This window comes from Corvus hawaiiensis, chromosome 19, assembly GCF_020740725.1.
Source record: "Corvus hawaiiensis isolate bCorHaw1 chromosome 19, bCorHaw1.pri.cur, whole genome shotgun sequence".
In the NCBI taxonomy this organism is placed as follows: Eukaryota; Metazoa; Chordata; class Aves; order Passeriformes; family Corvidae; genus Corvus; species Corvus hawaiiensis.
Window position 1 is genome coordinate 9,122,161 of NC_063231.1, and position 17,486 is coordinate 9,139,646.

Genomic DNA, 17,486 nt, shown 5'->3' on the forward strand with positions numbered 1-17,486 from the left:
CCGGCACCAGCAGCTACAGAAAACTACAACTCTGCTGGGCTCACTGGCACCAGCAGCAAAAGAAAACGATAACTCTGCTGGGCTCACCGGCACCAGCAGCTACAGAAAACTACAACTCTGCTGGGCTCACCGGCACCAGCAGCAAAAGAAAACGATAACTCTGCTGGGCTCACCGGCACCAGCAGCTAAAGAAAACGATAACTCTGCTGGGCTCACCGGCACCAGCAGCTACAGAAAACTACAGCTCTGCTGGGCTCACCGGCACCAGCAGCTACAGAAAACTTCAGCTCTGCTGGGCTCACCGGCACCAGCAGCTACAGAAAACTACAACTCTGCTGGGCTCACCGGCACCAGCAGCTACAGAAAACTACAACTCTGCTGGGCTCACCGGCACCAGCAGCTACAGAAAACTACAACTCTGCTGGGCTCACCGGCACCAGCAGCAACAGAAAACTACAAATCTGCTGGGCTCACCGGCACCAGCAGCACAGCATTTGGAGAATGACCGATGATCTTCGCCGCACCCTTGGAGCTCTTAGGATCGAGCCAGCGTGGGCTGCCATGGAACTGATCGAGATGTCCCTGTCCGTCTCCAAGGGCTGAAGGGCTGTGACCAAAAGAAACAGAGGCAAGATGAAGCCACGTGTGGGCAGAGCCCCTGCGGGTTCCCCGCAGAGCACTCACCACTGAGGACGTCAGTCTGAGTCTCCAAATCCTGGTCCCTCATGTGTGTCATGGCGCTCCCTGGGAAGAGAGCTCCGTCATTCCCTGCTCCTGCTGTGCTCCCAGCAGTGTGAGCCCCGGCCCTGCTGCCCTCCCATTCTGCAGGGCTGACCCAGGGGCCGCCAGCAGCCAAAGGGAGTGGGGCTGAGCAAGGCGGTCACCAAGCCCAGCTTGTGGCAAGGGGCAGAGGGAGGCTGAGGCTCGGCATGGGGTGGTTGGGGTTGCCACAGGGTTGCCCCTTGCTGCCAGTGCAGTGGCAAGGAAGTGGCCAGGCTGGCCCAAAAGGGGCCAGGGGCTGTGACTCACTGATGAACCTGACGGCCGCCAGGCGCACGGAGGACTGAGAGTCCCTCAGGTAGGGCAGGCTCTGATGCATGTACTCTTCAGCCCTGCTGCTCCTCCTCAGCAGCTGCAGGGAGCACCAGCAATGTCTCCAGGCTTGTCACAGAGTCCCCCAGCTGGCTGGAGCAGTCCCTCCTGCCAGCACCCCTCCCTGCTGAGCCCTCCCTCTTGCTGGGTACAGGGAAGGGAGAGGGGCCTCGACAGGAGCCTCTGGGGCTCTGTTCTCGAGGACAGGAACAAGGTCCTCCAGGTCCTGCCCGGCCCTGCGAGCAGCACTCCGTACAGGCTCTGTTCCCCTGACAGACATAGGGCAGGGACAGCCCTCACCCAGCCTGGGCCCTGTGGCTTGTCCTTACCAAGCATTCTCCAAGCTCCCACATCCGCTCTCTCTGCAGCAGGTGCTTGAGCTGCTTCCATTTGAGAAGCTCTGCAGCAGCAAAAAGGGCTTCCCTGGAGGCCTGCAGGACAGCATTATCTCAGACGTGGCACCAGGGCCTGGGCAAAGAGACCTCTTGGCTCTACTCCTGCCGTGATTCTGCCCCTAGGAAGCTGTGACTTGTCCTAGCCCAAGTGTCTTGAGTTCTCTTGGGGACAGCCCTGCGTGACTGACTGAGGCTTGAAGCCCTGGCCTCTGATACTTGTAGGAAAGCTGAGAAACCTCTGGGCTTCTGGGAGCACATATGTTCGGGCCTCGGGTGCTGCCTCAGTGGCCACAGGCTGCTGCAGAGCCCTGCTGCAGCAGGCAGGGCAGGTGTTGAAAATGGCTGAGCCACCTTGTCCACCCCTGCTTGTACAGTTCTGCAGGGACCCTACCCAGGGGCTGCACTGGGGAAGCCCTGCCTGCTGCCAGCAGCCCTTGCCCCAGGCCCTGGGATCCCTGGGAGGTGGCAGTCCCCCCATACCAGTGCTCAGCCTCAAAATCCAAACCTTAGCCACGCTGGGGATATGGTCATTCAGACGGAAGAGAAGAGGGACCAGAGCACTCTGAATGTTCCTCCTCATCTTCTTCTCATCCCTACTCAACACAGCCTTCAGCAGGTCTCTGAAGAGCAACAGGGAGAGCTCTCGCAGCTGGCTGCACTCCTGGTAGGAAGGAGGAAAAGTGAGCTTTGGAACAGCAGCTCCCTGCCCGTGGCTGCGGTGAGGGCGATGCTCCAGGGTCACATTCCAGAGCAGGCAGGAGCAGCGTTTGGCTGCAAAGCCCAGAATCCGTTCCAGGAGAGCTGAGCCTGCTCTGAGCACTGCTTGCAGGGCAGGGCTGCAGGGCAGGGCCCGGCTGCAGGGCTCAGCCTCCCACATCAGCCTCACCGAGTCAAAGAGCGGCAGCACCTTCCCCACCAGCATCATGGCGATGGAGCTGGCCTTTGCCTTTTTCAGCTGACCCAGGATATTTCGGAAGACCACAATGATCTTCAGCTTTTCATCTTCACTGCCAGCTTCCAGTATCTTCATCATGCTTGGCAGGAAGGCGTCAACTTTTTTTGCCTTTAGGAAGAAGAGAATTTCCATTTTCTGAAAAGGTTTTGTCTGGACACCTCCCAGGGCAGCCACCCCAGGCCCCACCACAGCAGGGAGGGTCTTTGAAGCAGTCACCCCCACATCCTGACTCCCAGCCCAGGCCAAGCCACTGCCCTGCACTCAGCCCCAGGCCCTGGCTGCTGACGTGGCTGCCCCAACATCACCCTGCTCACCATCTCAGCTCTCTCTGACAGCTCAGCGAGGACTTCCAGCAACACGAAGGCCATCAGCACATCGACATGCTCCTGATCGCTCCAGACGTTGGGCTCGTCACCCAACTCCTCCACGTCAATCTGCCCCGAGGACGACTGCAGGAACAAACAGAGCCATGAGGCGCTGGCAGAGGGCTCACGGCAAGGGATCAGGGCCTTTCCTGGCAACTCACGGCTCTGCGAGAGGCGCAGGTGCCTTCTCTGCGAGGGTTGCACCACTGGTTGCGGAGCAAGGTAGCCAATTCCGTTAGGACCTTGTCCAAGATCTCAGGCATGGAGGACAGAGTGTCGCACAGTTCCTGCACAGTGCTGGAAGCCAGGGGCTGCCTCAGCCACAGCGCCGTGGCCAGGACCAGCCCCACAGAGCAGAGCCCATGCTGGGGGTCTCCAGGGGCCCTGCCGGGGAAGCCTGACAGGGTTGAGGGGGAGTTCTGGGAGCACCAAGCTGGCTCTGGACTGGCTTGGCTGGCTTTGGCTGCTGCAGGCCCAGCCAGAGAGCTGGAAAGGTTTGTGGGATGGAGAGCCTGGCTCCCTGAGAAGTCCTGCAGCATTCCTTGGATCTGGCACACACAAAGTCTTGGGGTCCCACTCCCCACATGGAGCAAGCCCTTCAGATTGTCAGGGCCAGTACCTGTCTCCTTGAAAAGCCATCTCACACAGGCTGATGAGCACTGCTGAGCCATACTCGTTGGTCATCAGGAGAAACAGTGACTCCACTTTCTTACAGCCTGACTCCGTGGTGATGCATGGCAGGGTTTCAAGGATGCAGCTCACTATCTTGGGCACCTGGAGAGGAAACAGGTGAGCATGGCACTGCCACTGGAGTGCAGCCATGTCCTCAGCTGCCCTTCCCGTTCCTCTCTGCCACCTTCAGGTGGCTTCAGGTGCCCAAGTCACCTGGATTTGTGAGGAAGGGATGGAGGGAGGAACAAGGCCTGACAGGGCTGAAGATGGCAGTCCAGCCCCCGGGCACTTACATCCATCAGCCAGGAGTCTGGGTCTCTCATGGCCACATCCAGCATGCTGCTGGGCACCTCCTTGTCAAGGATGCTGTCATCTCTCAACGCCCCAATGGCCTCGAGGATGACGTCTGTCCTCTCGCTAGAGCGGAGATATCTTCCAAAGGCCTACGGCAGGAAGGAAGGAAGGAAGGAAGGCATGCCACTGAGTGCCCTGGTGGTGCTGCTTGGCTGGGCAGAGGTTCCTGGCAGTGCTGGCAGCACATCCCTCAGGAAAGCTGACAGCAGTGCCTGCAGTCCCTGGGTGGGAGAGGGTGAGGAGAAAGGGCCCTCCACATCGGGGAGGAGGGCTCATGGGCATGGCGTGCTGGCCCTACAGAGAACCAGGCTCTTGCTGGCGGCCAGGAGGGCTGGAGCTGCTGCTGGGGCTGGAGCTGCTGCCAGGACACCAGAGTGCAGCCCGTGTGTTGTCCCTGCTCAGGGATGGCAGGAACCTTCTTGCCAGGGCAGTGAGGCCCCACCGGCCCCACTGGCTCTGGGTCCCTTTGCTCACACAAATGCCCTGCTGATGCCACAGACAAGAGACCCGCAAAGCAGAGGGGGGCTCTTTACCTGGGTACAGTCCTTGGTGCTCAGGGAACACAAGGAGGAGGTGGTCACACCTTCCCAAACGAGCTGGTCTGACCTGTCAATTGGCCTTGACTTGTCTAAACAGCAGGGAAAGCACAGAAAAGTCACTAAGGTCGTCAAACCCCCCTGAGATCTGCTTGCAGGACAGCGGGACAGAATCAGGCAAGATTTCTGGAGGGCATCAGCAATAGCTTCCTGCTACAGGCAAGAGGGAGCAGCCATGCTGCTGGATCTGCTCTTCTCTAACGGGGAAGGCTTGGCTTTGGCACCTGGCAGTCAATTGCAGCTTTGGCTGTGGGGGCCACAAGGCAGTGGGGTTCAAGGGCCTGAAAGGAAGGGGAGGAAGGGGAGCAGTAACAAACAGATCCGGGATTTGAGGCGAGCACTCAGCTTCTGCAGCAGAGTGACAGCTGGGATGCTACAGGAAGCAGCTGGGAGGGGCAAAGCAGGTCAGGCAGCAGATCTGTCAAGAGAGCTCTGTGTGCACAGGTGTGAAGGCCACAGCTGCTCTTGCTTTTTTACTTACAGAGGAATTCAGCGAGGGAGAAAAGAGCATGGAAGGCTGTATAGCTTGTATGTTCGCTGGAACATCGGAAAAGAATGAGACGTGCCAGCAGCTTTCCCACGATTGGGATTGAGATGTCTTCAGGGCAGACACGTCCAGAACTGTCTCTTCCAAAGTTGACAGAGGCCTGGATGAGGGAGGCATGAGAAGAAGGGCTAAGAGAAGGAAGTTAGTGCCGAAGACTTGTACCCAAGAGTGTGCCCAGGGCTGGATTCCCGGTGAATCTGAGCTTTGCAGGGCTCTATGGCCCCATCTCTTGGAGCAACCAGCTGGGCAGCAGCCCTGGCATGGAGAGTGGCAGGGAGGGGAGATGGCCTGGCTGGAGGGCGCCTGGTCCTTACCTTCAGAATGGAATAGTTGGACATCAAATAAGTAAGGACACCGATCCTCCCCAGAGCCCTCTCCTGCACAACTTCTCTCTCAGACTTGGTGAAGTCCAGCAGCATCTGGGATGAGAGAAGCTGCTGGTGAGCACCAGAAGCAAACACAGCTCTGCTCCTGGGCCAGACTTGTATCATCCCTCGAGGCTTCCTCCGACCTCACACAAAGTCTGCAGAGGGCTGCCTATCCCTGGGGTCCCTCAGAGGCCTGGACAAAGCTCCCAGGACAACCTTTTGGCCAAGAAGGTGCCACCCTCTGCAGCCACTGTGCCTCCGAGGAGCCTGGTGCCAGCCCCTGCTTCCTCACAGGAGCTGAGCATCCTCCCCACACCACGCCCTGCCTGCTCAGCACTGGACTGGGCAACTCCTCCCCTCCAGGGTGAGGAACGCCCTGGGACCCCCACTCGGCCTGTGCCAGACCTCAAAGATGTCCTGCAGCTCCTGGCTGACACTGGAGACAGGAAAGCTGAGCACCAGTGTCCTCAGCATTGTGTCCATGGCCTTCAGGGTCTGCAAAGACGACAGAGAGCAGTGCCTGTGATTCTGCTCTTCTTTCCCCCACGCCCAGGACACTGATCTGAACTCTCAGTGCCTGAGGAGGAAACCTGAACTGCTCAGGAGAGACACAGCGATACACAAACTGCTGGGGACACAGCCACGCCCATGGGAAGGGGACAGAAGGGTGGGCAAGCAACAGCAAGACCTCACCCTGCCTCAGATCTCTGGTCATGGGGCAGCACAGGGTGACCAGGGAGCTGCCCAGAAGGACTGGACACTGCTGGAGCTCAGCCAGCACTTACCTTGATGTAGAGGGAAGCGCCTGAGCGTGGCATTTCCCTTTCTGGGGGAAGCCAGAAGACACTTGAGAAACACGCAGAGAGGAGGCTCTTGGTTTTGCCCTCCAGCACATTCTCCACCAAGCTGCAAGGACACAGGAGAGCCAGTTGGACACTGGTGCTGGGAGCAGCCCCTCGAGGCCTCGTGCACGAGGCCTCGGAGCTCTGGGGCAGGGGGCCCACCTTAATTCATCGATGGCAATCATGGCGAGATACCGGACCCGTAAGGACACATGGTCCCTTGGCTCCTTTTCCAGGATGTCCTGCAGAACACAACCAGGATGGGACCTGGCAGCTGCCAGCACCCAGTGCCTCCAGTCCCTGCCCCACCCAAGTGCTGTCCACACAGGGTCCCAGTGCCAGGGGTGCTTGTCCCCATCCCCAGAACACCAGGTGTCCCCTCACCTTGATGTTGTCCACCACTTCGCACGTTTGGCAGAATAAATCCAGGCCCTGGGTCAAGCCACGTTTCAAGGCGGTTTTGCACAGCACGTAGACACTCTTCAGAAATGTGAACTTGAGGGTGTCCTGGCAGCCAGGGGACAGAGACACAAATGGGGAGTGTGGGAGGGTGGACACAGCCAGCAGCACCAGAGCACTGCCCTGTGGGAAAAGCAGCTCTGCCCAGGCAGCAGCCCTCCACAGCCCAGCAAAGCCCCTGCCAGCAAACGCCAGCACAGCCACTGTCCAACTGGCCCCAATTACCTTGTCAAGGCTGCTGACAAAGGCCATGATGAAATCCACAGCTTCCTCTGCTTCTTCATATACAGGCAACCAGCTGGAATCTGCCAGAGGGCAAGAGCAGGGAGGGCTGCAGAGGCTCTGGCCACAGGAGAGAGCCAAGGAGACCTACCCTCCACCCAGCCCCATGCCCACCCCCCTGGCACGGCCTTTGTCCTGTGCAGCTCGTGGCTGGAGGCAACCAGCAGAGGAGCTGCTCTGCTGGAGCTGGGAAGGCCTCAGTGCCCTGGGCTGATGGGCAGGAAAGGTCCAGAGCCCCACTGCCCCTCACTGCCCACACCCTGGAGCCCCTCTGCTGGTTTTTCTTGGCAGAGGCTGTGCTGGGGCTGGCCTCCAGCCCTGAGCTGCCCTGGCATTCAGGCGACATCGTGCCTGTCCCCCAGGACTGTTGTTGTCATCGTGCCAGGAAAACGTGATCCTGGCCCCGTGCAGGGTGTGCTGGTGGGCCCCAGCCCTGCCCAGCCCCACGGGGCCCCTCGCTCACCAATCTGCAGTGGCTGCATCGTGGTCGTGTCGTAGAAGGACAAAGGCTGGAGGTATAAAGAGCTGCTCTCCTCGGAAGAGCTGTCCTCCTCCCAGGCCTTCCTGGGGAAGGCGGGGGGTCTCTTCTCCATCCTTTAGGATACACAATATGGGGGATGCTGGGGTGGGTGTTGGGGTGGTGGTGTGGCAATCTTTGGTAAAACACTTCAGCCCCACAGTGATGCCTTAGATTTTAACTTTGATAGTTTTCAAATCCTGCACTGCCCAGTGGGTAACTCGGAGTTTCTTGTAGCCTGTTAATTTCTGCTCGCTCATGCCAGCCAGACATAACAAGGCCTCTCCAGGCCTGCTCTTCAAGGACACTCAGACTGTCCTAGGCCCAAAATGTATAAACCAAAAGCCTCTGAGAGGGGGGCAAGCTGAGGGGAAATTACATCATCAACCTGAAGCTTTAATTGGAGAATTAACCCTGACATGCAAATGAACCAAACCTATAAAAGTGTGAAGAACTCGTGACCTGTTGTCCATCTTGGGGTCCATCTGGGCAGTGGCCTCTGGCTCCCCAGGGGTACCTCTGAAGGCCTTTCAAATAAACACCTACCTTTATTCCCTTACTCCTGTCTAGTCTCTGTTTCTAGGTGGCCTCTCAAGGCACCAACAGGGCTACCAGGGGTGATGGGGCAAGACAGGCTGCACTCAGGGGCTCCTTGTCAGCTCCAAGCTCCTGCCTGTCACCATCCACCGTGGGCAACAGGCACGCTGACCACGCACGCTGCAGTGGGCTGTCACAGAGGGCCCCACTGTGACACAGCACCTGCCTCTAGCAACGGGTTCCAGGGCTTGTTGACACGGAACCTGTCCCCAGCAACGGGTCCCAGTGACCCACCACCCCGGCAGGGAAGGGCAGGCTGTCCCCCAGGGCACAGGCCTGGCATAGCCTTGGCCACCTGGCTGCTTTCAGGGTGCCTCCAGACCTCCCTGTGCCCTCCCATCCCCTCGGGACATCCCTGGTGCCCTCCCATGCACCCCAGAGCCCCGTGTTCAGACACTCCCATGTGCCTTCAGGACATCCCTTTCCTTCCAGGATACTGCAGAGCCTGACCTCTCTGGGGGGGTGTAGGAGTGCAGATGGGAGCGTGGCAACCTGGGAGCGTGGCAACCACCACGATAATGCTGTGGTCCTCATCATGCTGGGAGCTCTTGTCCTCTGGTCCAGCCCAGCTGAGCAGCCTGAGCTGGTGCAGGTGCTGCGGGGACCGGGGGCAAACTGGGACCTCTAGAGCACATCAAAAGGTGCACTGGGGTGCTGAAGGGGAAACTGGCCCCACTTTAGCCCCTGGTCCCTGCAGCACTCCTCCATCAGCCTCCTTGCACCCTTAGGAGCCCTTCCTTGGCCCTGATTTTACACAAAAGCTCACCGTTTGCCCTTTCTGGGGCCTGCAGAGGCCGCTCAGGCACAGTCCGACCACGGGACTCCTCCATCTGCCCTGTAGGTGTCTTCAGATCGCTCTGGGTCACAGAATCACAGAAACATTAAATTTGGAAAAGACCCCCAAGATCATCAAGTCCAACCTTTGACCAATCACCACCTTGTCAATTAAACCAGAGCACTGAGTGCCACATCCAGTCGTTTCTTGAGTGCCTCCAGGAATGGGGACTCCCTTCCAAAGCCTGAAAACTGTTTCCATTAAGAAATTCTTCCTAATGATTACAGACAAACGTCTCCTGAGGCCTTCAGTGCACCCCTGCCCCCCTGCAGAAATGCCCCTGGATGGAGGGCTTGCAATGCTGGACTCTACAAAAACACTTTATTCCCCCCAGCAATCTCCCAGAGCTGTTGGTTATGTCCCAGAGCCTTCTCAGGATCCCTCCTGTCCCCTCCTGAGGCACTCCCGGTGATGGAGGCACTCTGTCTGTCCTAGCTGGGACTCCTGAAGCTGCTCTCTAACCCCTCAGTGCAGAGGCTGGTGGAGCCCTCAAACCTGTGGTGGAGCCTGAGTTGGCCATGAAGGCACCTCAGAGCTGCAGCCTGTGCTGGTGGGCAGGGATGGGGAGATGGTCTGCCTGGAGGGACCTGCTCCTTACCTCCAGAGTGGAATAATTGGATGGCAAAAGGGTCAGGACACCAATCCTGCCCACAGCCCTCTCCCACACAACTCTCTCAGCTCTGGTGAAGTCCAGCAGCATCTGGGGTGAGAGAAGGTGCTGGTGAGCACTGGAGCAGACACTCTCCAGGGTGAGGAACGCCCTGGGACCCCCACTCGGCCTGTGCCAGACCTCAAAGATGTCCTGCAGCTCCTGGCTGACACTGGAGACAGGAAAGCTGAGCACCGGTGTCCTCAGCATTGTGTCCATGGCCTTCAGGGTCTGCAAAGACGACAGAGAGCAGTGCCTGTGATTCTGCTCTTCTTTCCCCCACGCCCAGGACACTGATCTGAACTCTCAGTGCCTGAGGAGGAAACCTGAACTGCTCAGGAGAGACACAGCGATACACAAACTGCTGGGGACACAGCCACGCCCATGGGAAGGGGACAGAAGGGTGGGCAAGCAACAGCAAGACCTCACCCTGCCTCAGATCTCTGGTCATGGGGCAGCACAGGGTGACCAGGGAGCTGCCCAGAAGGACTGGACACTGCTGGAGCTCAGCCAGCACTTACCTTGATGTAGAGGGAAGCGCCTGAGCGTGGCATTTCCCTTTCTGGGGGAAGCCAGAAGACACTTGAGAAACACGCAGAGAGGAGGCTCTTGGTTTTGCCCTCCAGCACATTCTCCACCAAGCTGCAAGGACACAGGAGAGCCAGTTGGACACTGGTGCTGGGAGCAGCCCCTCGAGGCCTCGTGCAGGGGACCCACAAGGGATGAGCAGATTCCCCCCCAGAACACCGGGTGTCTCCTCACCTTGATTTTTTTTCTGGGTGGCAGAATAAATCCAGGCCCTGGCATAAGCCACGATTCCAAGTGGTTCTGCACAGGGAGGGGACCAGGAGAGTTTTCTGGCTGCTCTGGGCTGGGGTCCCCAAGGCTGCAGGAGCAGCCAAGCCAGCTCATGGGGCAGCTGGAAGGCAGAAGGAAACAGACCCCCCTTGGGCACCACGGCTGCTCTCAGCCCCCTTGGTCAGGGACAAGGACATCTGCCCCTGGAGGGACCTTTTCTCATGCAAATGTGGTTACATATTGAAAAAAAATTGGGAGAGAAAACCACCTTTTGCTCTCAGCCCTTCTCAATCCCATTGCTTCTGGAGAGGTTTGGATATTTATTAGTAATGACCTCAAGTGCATCATCCACTGCTGCTCCATTACAAGGCCAGATTGGGCTGTAGGGCTGATTTACTCAGGGGGACATTGGGCAGCAGAACCTTTGGTACCTCTACGTGAGAGCATTGAAACTACAGGCAGTAATTCAGGGGTCAGAAAAACCACAGCTCGCTTTAGGGCCTCGACCCAGACATGGGGGGGTACATACAGGAGAAAGTTTTACTGCTACCACTCATAACAGCAGCTTTACTAAACCCCTAAAAAACAATTACTGTTGGAGTTGAAAAATAATGAAGTAGGTAAATCATTTACAGGGAGGGGGAGAGGGCCTGTTTAAAACCCTATCAACTGTGACTGCTCTGAAGCAGCCCCCAGAGCCTGCAGCAGTCTTCAGTTAGGTGCACATTATTTAATTGGTTTCAAGTGATTTTCTGGACTGCTAATCACCATGATGTAATTAAAAACCGGGGCAGCATGTTGCTAATGCCATAGCACATCAGAGATGTTAAACTCCTGAGAGTTCCTGGAATAGGGATGGCTGCTCCCCTTGCCTGGAGTGTTGTGAAACAACCAGACAGGAGATGTCTGCAGGTGACTGAAGCAGAGGGAGGCAGGCAAGTGGCCACCAGTAGCTGCTGAGGAGTCAAGGTGAAATATCCATACACATTTTAAAAAACATCCACTGCTCATGAAAATACAGATTTTGAAAAGCCATGACTTTTGGAAGGAACACAAGTTCTCCTTCTTACAGACGTAGGCTGTCTCACTAAAAAAAAGGTGAAAAAAGGAAAAATGAAGTTTTGCTTCACAGTTGGAGTTGTTTAACTCCTCATTAAATGGTTTGTGGTCTCCATGATCCTCATGGGGTGATGAATCTTTCTCATGCTTCTCAGGACCAGCTGAGAGCAGCTGAATAAAGCCCAGCCATGCTTTCACCCTCGTGTGTACAGGGTAGTGGTGGGAGAAAAGGGGACTAAAAAAAAAAGGGCCAGTAACTCAGTGTGAAGAAGGGATAGAGACTGCAAGCTCTGATGGATGCTGGAGAGCACCTCTTCCCTGGAAAGGCACCATTGGATCAGCTTCGTCTGCTTAAAGACTTTCTGCAACACGATCCTGAAAGCACAACAGTTCATCTCATGGCTTTCTGCTGCACAGCTCATTTTCCACAAAGCTCCAGCTAACTGGGCTGCAGCCCATCCATGAAGGAGTTTCAGGTTTTTTGGTTCGTTTAACTTTCCTTTTTACCCCAGTGTTGATACAGCTGAACCTCAGCAGCACGGCTAGGGCAGGTTTCTTGCAGAACCACAGATGTGGCAGGTGTATCTAACACTGGTGTCAGGGGCTAACACAGAGCACTCACCCAGCCAAAGCTGCTCTGCCACTTCTCACAGCCAGTGTGAGAAGATCAAGGGGCAACTCAAACATTTCCTCACCCACTGGCTACAGCAGAGGTTCACAGGAATGCAATCACTTGGCAGCATGGGAGGCAGGAAGAATATTTCCACAGGAAACAGCAATTTTAGAACAGGAGCCTACTCCCAAATCGACGGGCTCCAGGGAGGAATTGCCACCTCTGCTGATCACCAGAACCATCCCCTTGTATCTCCACGGGCTCTGTTCTCCAGCAAGGACAGTGGGGGCATCTGGCTCATGGGACTCACCTCCATCTCAGACATCCTGCAAAGGACAGGGCAAAGCTCTCCAGCTCCTTCAGAGTTTGGTTGTGCTGCTTATTCCCCCTGTCCCCATCCAGTGCCCTGCAGAGATGCCAGTAGGACAGGCCAGGACACACAGGCAGACCCTAAAAGCAGATCAGCTGCAAGAAGTCGGAGAATAAGGGAACAAACAGGAGGAGCTGGAGTTCCTTCAGCAAACACCAGCCACTCACACCCAGCTTTCCCCCAGGGCAGACCTGACTCACAAACCAGCCCACCTGAGATCACTGGCAGGAGAAAGAGGATTTGAGAGGAAAACTGTAGAGCCTTAACAAGGTCCTTTGGTTTTGTTTGCAAAAGGATCTATTTGAGGAGACATCACTACCTGAAACTTTCAGCCTCTTCCCATGGCATTGTAACAAACACAAGACAATAAATAATTCCAGTGTTTGCCAAGACAAGAAGAAAATTCAATCTCCAAAGCAATGGCATCACTTCCAGCAGCTCCAAGTGAAAAGCTAATGACCTGCAATACCCTGATACATGTTTTGTTCTACAAGTTAAGCCAGCTCACTGCCTTTCCAATGGGTATCCTTAGGCTTTCTGCCTCTGGCACAGCTTCAGTGAGCACTCTCAAAGGGACCAGAGCAGAGTTCCCCCAACACCCCCACAGGAGCCAGGAGAGCAGAGCTGCTGTCCCAGGGTTTAGATGTCCTTCTTTCTCCAACCAACCATTAAGCACAGTCACGGACACACAAAATCCAGCACTCTTCTCCAGCTGCAAACACTGAATTTCCCCACCCCTTTTCCCTCTTCCAGCCTCACACCCTGGGATCTATAGCTTTAGGAGCATTTTAGTCTGTGGGTTTTATGGTCAGAACCAGCTTGGTGGAACAAACCACCACAATCTCTAAAAGATTCACCTGGTACCCTGAGGGTCCCACCAAGAAGACATAAGTTGCAGTCACTTTGGAGAAAATACTACTACTGAAGGAAGTACAACAGCAACAGAATAAAACCCAAGGAACTTCAAAAGATCCTACAGATTTTTTTTTTTTTCTGCTCTAAGTTCTTTCTCAGAAAAGAAGAAGAGTTTATGTAAGAGATCATTTTGGTATCACTTTCATTATACTTTGCCCTCACTGGTCTGCTCTATGCCACTCTCAACAAGCCTTTGCAATAAAAACAAATAAAACAGAATCATGGAAAGGGACAAAGAGCCTCTTTCCTAAGTGAGCATACGAGTGCAGTTTGCATCCACAGCTCCAACTAGCCCCTGCAGAGAGAGCAACCAGCAGGACATTGTGGTTGAGCTGAGAAATCTCTGCAAAAAATCCCAAGTCTAAAGCACACTTTGGCTTCCCACCACCTGCTCTGAAATAAATTTTCCACAGCAACCAATAGAAAACATTGCTAACATTTTCATTTCTCCTGCAGTACATTAAGTAGAATGAAGTTTTTCACTGGTTTAACTTCTCTGTTTTAAAACCACTGTCCGTAGGTACTAATGCTTTATGTTTGGATTCTGTTTTGTTTCATTCTGAACCCAAGGTTCCACCAGGTTGGATTGTTCATGAGTCAGGTTGCACCTGGGGAAATGAACAGTCAGCTCCAGCTTGGGTGGCAGCTTCTCCTCGGAAAGGAGGAAAGCTGCAAGGATTTCTCCTGCAACCCTTCTGACAAATTCTCCCTTATTTGCAAACATGACAGGATGGCACTTGCAGAAAAGAACATATTAGCAAGACATGCTAAGGAGCTAGGAGGGGAAAAAAAAAAAAGATTAATGGATATGGGAAAAATTAGTCAGGAATTACATAAACAGGAAAATGCTGTTAATCCATTTATTCTATTATTTCTGTGGTCACTCACACTTGAGGAAGCTGTTGTGTTTCTGCATTCACACAGTGTGAGTTCACACAGAGCTCTCTGGAGGTTGCCAGGCTGGGCTACAGATGTGGTATAACTTAGTTACAAAGCACCAGTAACGCACGTTCCTCCTTACGGAGAACGCGTGCAGCACAATAATCATTTCCCTCCTGCCACAGACATTTCAGTGCCTGCTTCTCAAAGTCTACTTAAAAACTAGAAAGCAAGAATTTTTAAGAGAACAGACTGGCTGGAAGACAGGGCCCTCTAAAGAAGAAGGCAGTGTGAGTACCTCAAAAGCTGTTTGTGTCCAAGGAAGCCTTCATGTCTCTTCCCTTCCCTTCTCCAAGTGCCTGCACAGCCTTTCCAAATCCCAGTTTATTCAGCTCCTCTTCCAGACAGAAATGCAGAAGCCACTAGGATCTCAGAGAAAAAGACAATTTACTTGGCTCCTCCCATCCTTAAAGCACCCACATATCACACACAACTGGATGTTCACTTTCTCTTCTGGAGCACAAGTCAGCAGTGCCACAGAACAATGCAAACAAGGCAAGTTCCTGCACATGGAAAAACCAATCACACTCCCAAAAATGTGAGGAACGAGACAACTCTCAGAAAAATTAAAATAATTTATTAAAAACAAAAAAATTGAAAAATTACAAAAATTAGAAAAATATAAAAATTTGGGATCCTAGTGGCACAGGAGGTATGCCCCAGGAGCACAGGGATTAGAGATCTTCAGGCTTAGACAGCACTGGACCTTTGGGGGAAGAATTTGCAGTGCTGGGCTGACTTTTACCTAATCCAAAAGCCAAGGAAAAATTATTAAAAGCTCCTTAATAGGAGTAAGGCTTTAACACCCAGCACCAGCAACCACTACATCTAATCTGCAGTGATCTCACCTCGGCCTTGCAGCTTTGCAGCTGGAATGTTGAATTTTTCTTATCACAGTGGAGAGGGGGGAGAGCCGAGCCGCTCCGGCTGCCCACGGCAAGGCAGTGGGGGGGGTTCCACGTCTGGAACAGGTCCATGGCTCCAGGATGGCCGTGGCCCGGCCCGGCCTGGCCCAAGCAGGGCCTGGCTGGGCCCGCTGGCCCCCACACGGGGCCTGCAGCCACCTGTCCCAGCGCCAGAAATGAGAGAGAGCTTGGGGGGGAGTTTGCCTATTCTTAAATGTGGATCACAGAGGTGGTCACAACTTTAAGTGGCTTAGAGAATTGTCCATATTCAAACTGGCCAGCTGATAGGTTCTATCAGTTCCCAGAGGAAACTGTAAGCATCCCTTGGCAAGGACGTCCCTTCCGGGACTATGCTTGCTAACCTATGACACACTTAAAAAAACCCATCTTGAATTGTTCTAGTGAAAATATTCAGGAGAATAAACCTGTCCAGCATGAGAGCTTTATGTAAGTTGTTCAGTTCTTGTTGCAGAGGATGGTGGACGAGGCTCAACTTTATCAAAAATGTCATTAAAATGAAAAACCCTTTTGCAGGCAAACAGAGGAGAATGACAAGGTTCACTGATCAGGCCACTGCTGTGACCCAAAGGCAAATGCAGCATGACCTCAGCCTCCTCAGCGTTAGCAGTGCCCACAGCAGTCAGCCCCCCTTCCTGAGGGGGATCCCACCCCCTCGGGATCCTCCAGCCTCCTCCTGGTTGTCCCTGGGCCTGGGAGGCATCTCTGCTCGCTGGGGCTGGCCCCAAACGCAGCACCAAGGCACAGATCCCAACAGAAAGACACGGCACAGGGCACTGAAAGGAGTAAAATCAAGGCAATCTATTTTTTAAAATGATATGTATATATATACAGATATGAATCAATTCTTTGAGCTGGTGGAAGTCCTTAGCAGCTCAACTCGAACAAAACCAATTTCCAGAGCAGGCAATAGCTGCTCAGGACAGGGATTGTCCTCCCTTTGCTTTACACCTGCAGCAGCAGCTTTCCTGGGCAAGCACAGGAGGGAACAAGCAGATAAACCCTCAGCTACTGATTTGAGTTTGGCCCAGCGATTGGGATAGAAGCAGCCCTTTGCTGGCCTGCCACTCCTGCCACTCCTTGCAGAACAGGACTGGGATTTTGCACGCTCTCCTGGAGCAGTCTGGCATAAAAAACTCCTGTGCCAGTCCCAGCACCAGCCACTTGATGGCCGTCCTGCTCTGCAAGAGAGGGACACCGGGGACAGAGCAGGGACCTGCCAGGGACCCCCGAGCTCACCAGCCGGGAGCTGAGGGCTCCCCCGACACCCCCGAGCAGCTGCCCCACGGTGCTGTCCCTCACCCGGGTGTTACAAACGAGAGGGCTTGTGCTCACTTAAAAAATCACTGGTGAGGGTATGAGCAAAAGTCAGATTTAATATTGAGCGACAAAGCACCACAAGTTCGTTGGCCAGATTCACTCTACCACTTACAGGACAGCTGAGGCACAGCAAGGGAAAACAATCAGCAAGAAGATACAGAGGAGATGAAGGTCTGGAAAGCTGGAGATTCCCCATCCAAGAAAAAGGTGATAAAAGGACAAAAGAATGTGGAGCAAAGTAGCATGAAGAGTGAGAAAACCAGTAGAGGCTAGAATACTGATTAATTAAGTGAATGATGTGACTTAGAATCAATGAGCATTAATTTCTTTGTTGGCTAAAAATGTGTGAGTAAGTGGAAAAGTTCTGTATTGGCGTCAGCATGGAGGCCAGAATTTGTCAGCCACCCCTGTGGGCCAAAAATTAAGCAATGCCTTACTTTCTAACACTCAAAAGACAGTGTTAGAGGGAGTCTTGATCCCGACCATTGCGGAGGTTTTCGGGAACAGCAGCACTGGTGAAAAGACGCCCAAAGCCGGCAGCCCGCACACGCTCTGCTTCCTCCCGCAGGTGCCCCGGCTGCCCATCCCTTCTCGCTGTACAAACCCTCTGCTGTTTTTCCCAGCGCCTGGGGATGGCATCACCTCCTCATTGCTCGCGATGTGTGGTGAGGAGCTGGAGGCTTTCCCCGGCGCATGTGCATGAGGCTTGTTTTGGTGGAAATCGGGAGATGGCCCATTTAAAACAGAGCGCTTCAGTCATTTCCAGCTCCAAGCCCCTGGCACTTCCCAGGGAGCTCTGGGATCCTCTGAGGTCCCCTCAGGGCTGAATTCCCTCATGATTCCATACCTAGCGGGGCTGCCAGGGATCCTTTGGGGCCCCACAGCTGTACTCCAGCTCTCCGCGGGGCATTTTGGAATAGAGGCAATGGAATTTGGCGTCTGTCAATGACACGGTGGGGCCCTGCAGATACAATTCAAGGCCCACGGGGACATTTTGGGGTATCAGGGATGCAATCTGAGGCCC

General features: G+C 54.5%; 1 protein-coding gene and 1 long non-coding RNA gene across 2 annotated transcripts; both read right to left on the reverse strand.

The window, feature by feature from the left end:
• Nucleotides 1-742: 742 nt before the first annotated feature.
• On the reverse strand, nucleotides 743-10,079 carry LOC125336049. The gene is made up of 22 exons (XM_048324155.1): nucleotides 10,047-10,079; nucleotides 9,667-9,756; nucleotides 9,475-9,576; nucleotides 8,808-8,898; nucleotides 8,479-8,665; nucleotides 7,391-7,521; nucleotides 6,871-6,950; nucleotides 6,571-6,693; nucleotides 6,349-6,428; nucleotides 6,130-6,250; nucleotides 5,750-5,839; nucleotides 5,291-5,395; nucleotides 4,911-5,076; nucleotides 4,367-4,461; nucleotides 3,773-3,922; nucleotides 3,427-3,581; nucleotides 2,969-3,104; nucleotides 2,757-2,891; nucleotides 2,374-2,550; nucleotides 1,993-2,148; nucleotides 1,422-1,523; nucleotides 743-1,132 (listed from the first exon to the last, which is right to left on the reverse strand). Exons 1-22 carry the CDS (start codon nucleotides 10,077-10,079, stop codon nucleotides 881-883), a joined length of 2,757 nt encoding a protein of 918 aa, XP_048180112.1. The 3' UTR covers nucleotides 743-880.
• A 1,441-nt stretch (nucleotides 10,080-11,520) lies between these two features.
• On the reverse strand, nucleotides 11,521-14,541 carry LOC125336011. The gene is made up of 2 exons (XR_007207626.1): nucleotides 14,458-14,541; nucleotides 11,521-12,321 (listed from the first exon to the last, which is right to left on the reverse strand). It is a non-coding gene; the product is annotated as an uncharacterized LOC125336011 (long non-coding RNA).
• Between the last annotated feature and the right edge of the window lie 2,945 nt (nucleotides 14,542-17,486).

What these genes read in the sequence shown, in the direction of transcription:
- LOC125336049 (XM_048324155.1), bottom strand. Translation starts at nt 10,079, where the DNA reads ATGCCACGCTCAGGCGCTTCCCTCTACATCAAG. An exon ending in GGCCCCAGAAAGGGCAAACG is followed by an intron (nt 8,666 to 8,807) that starts GTGAGCTTTTGT and finishes GATGTGCTCTAG; the next exon opens with AGGTCCCAGTTTGCCCCCGG. An exon ending in GCACCAAGGACTGTACCCAG is followed by an intron (nt 3,923 to 4,366) that starts GTAAAGAGCCCC and finishes TTCCTGCCGTAG; the next exon opens with GCCTTTGGAAGATATCTCCG.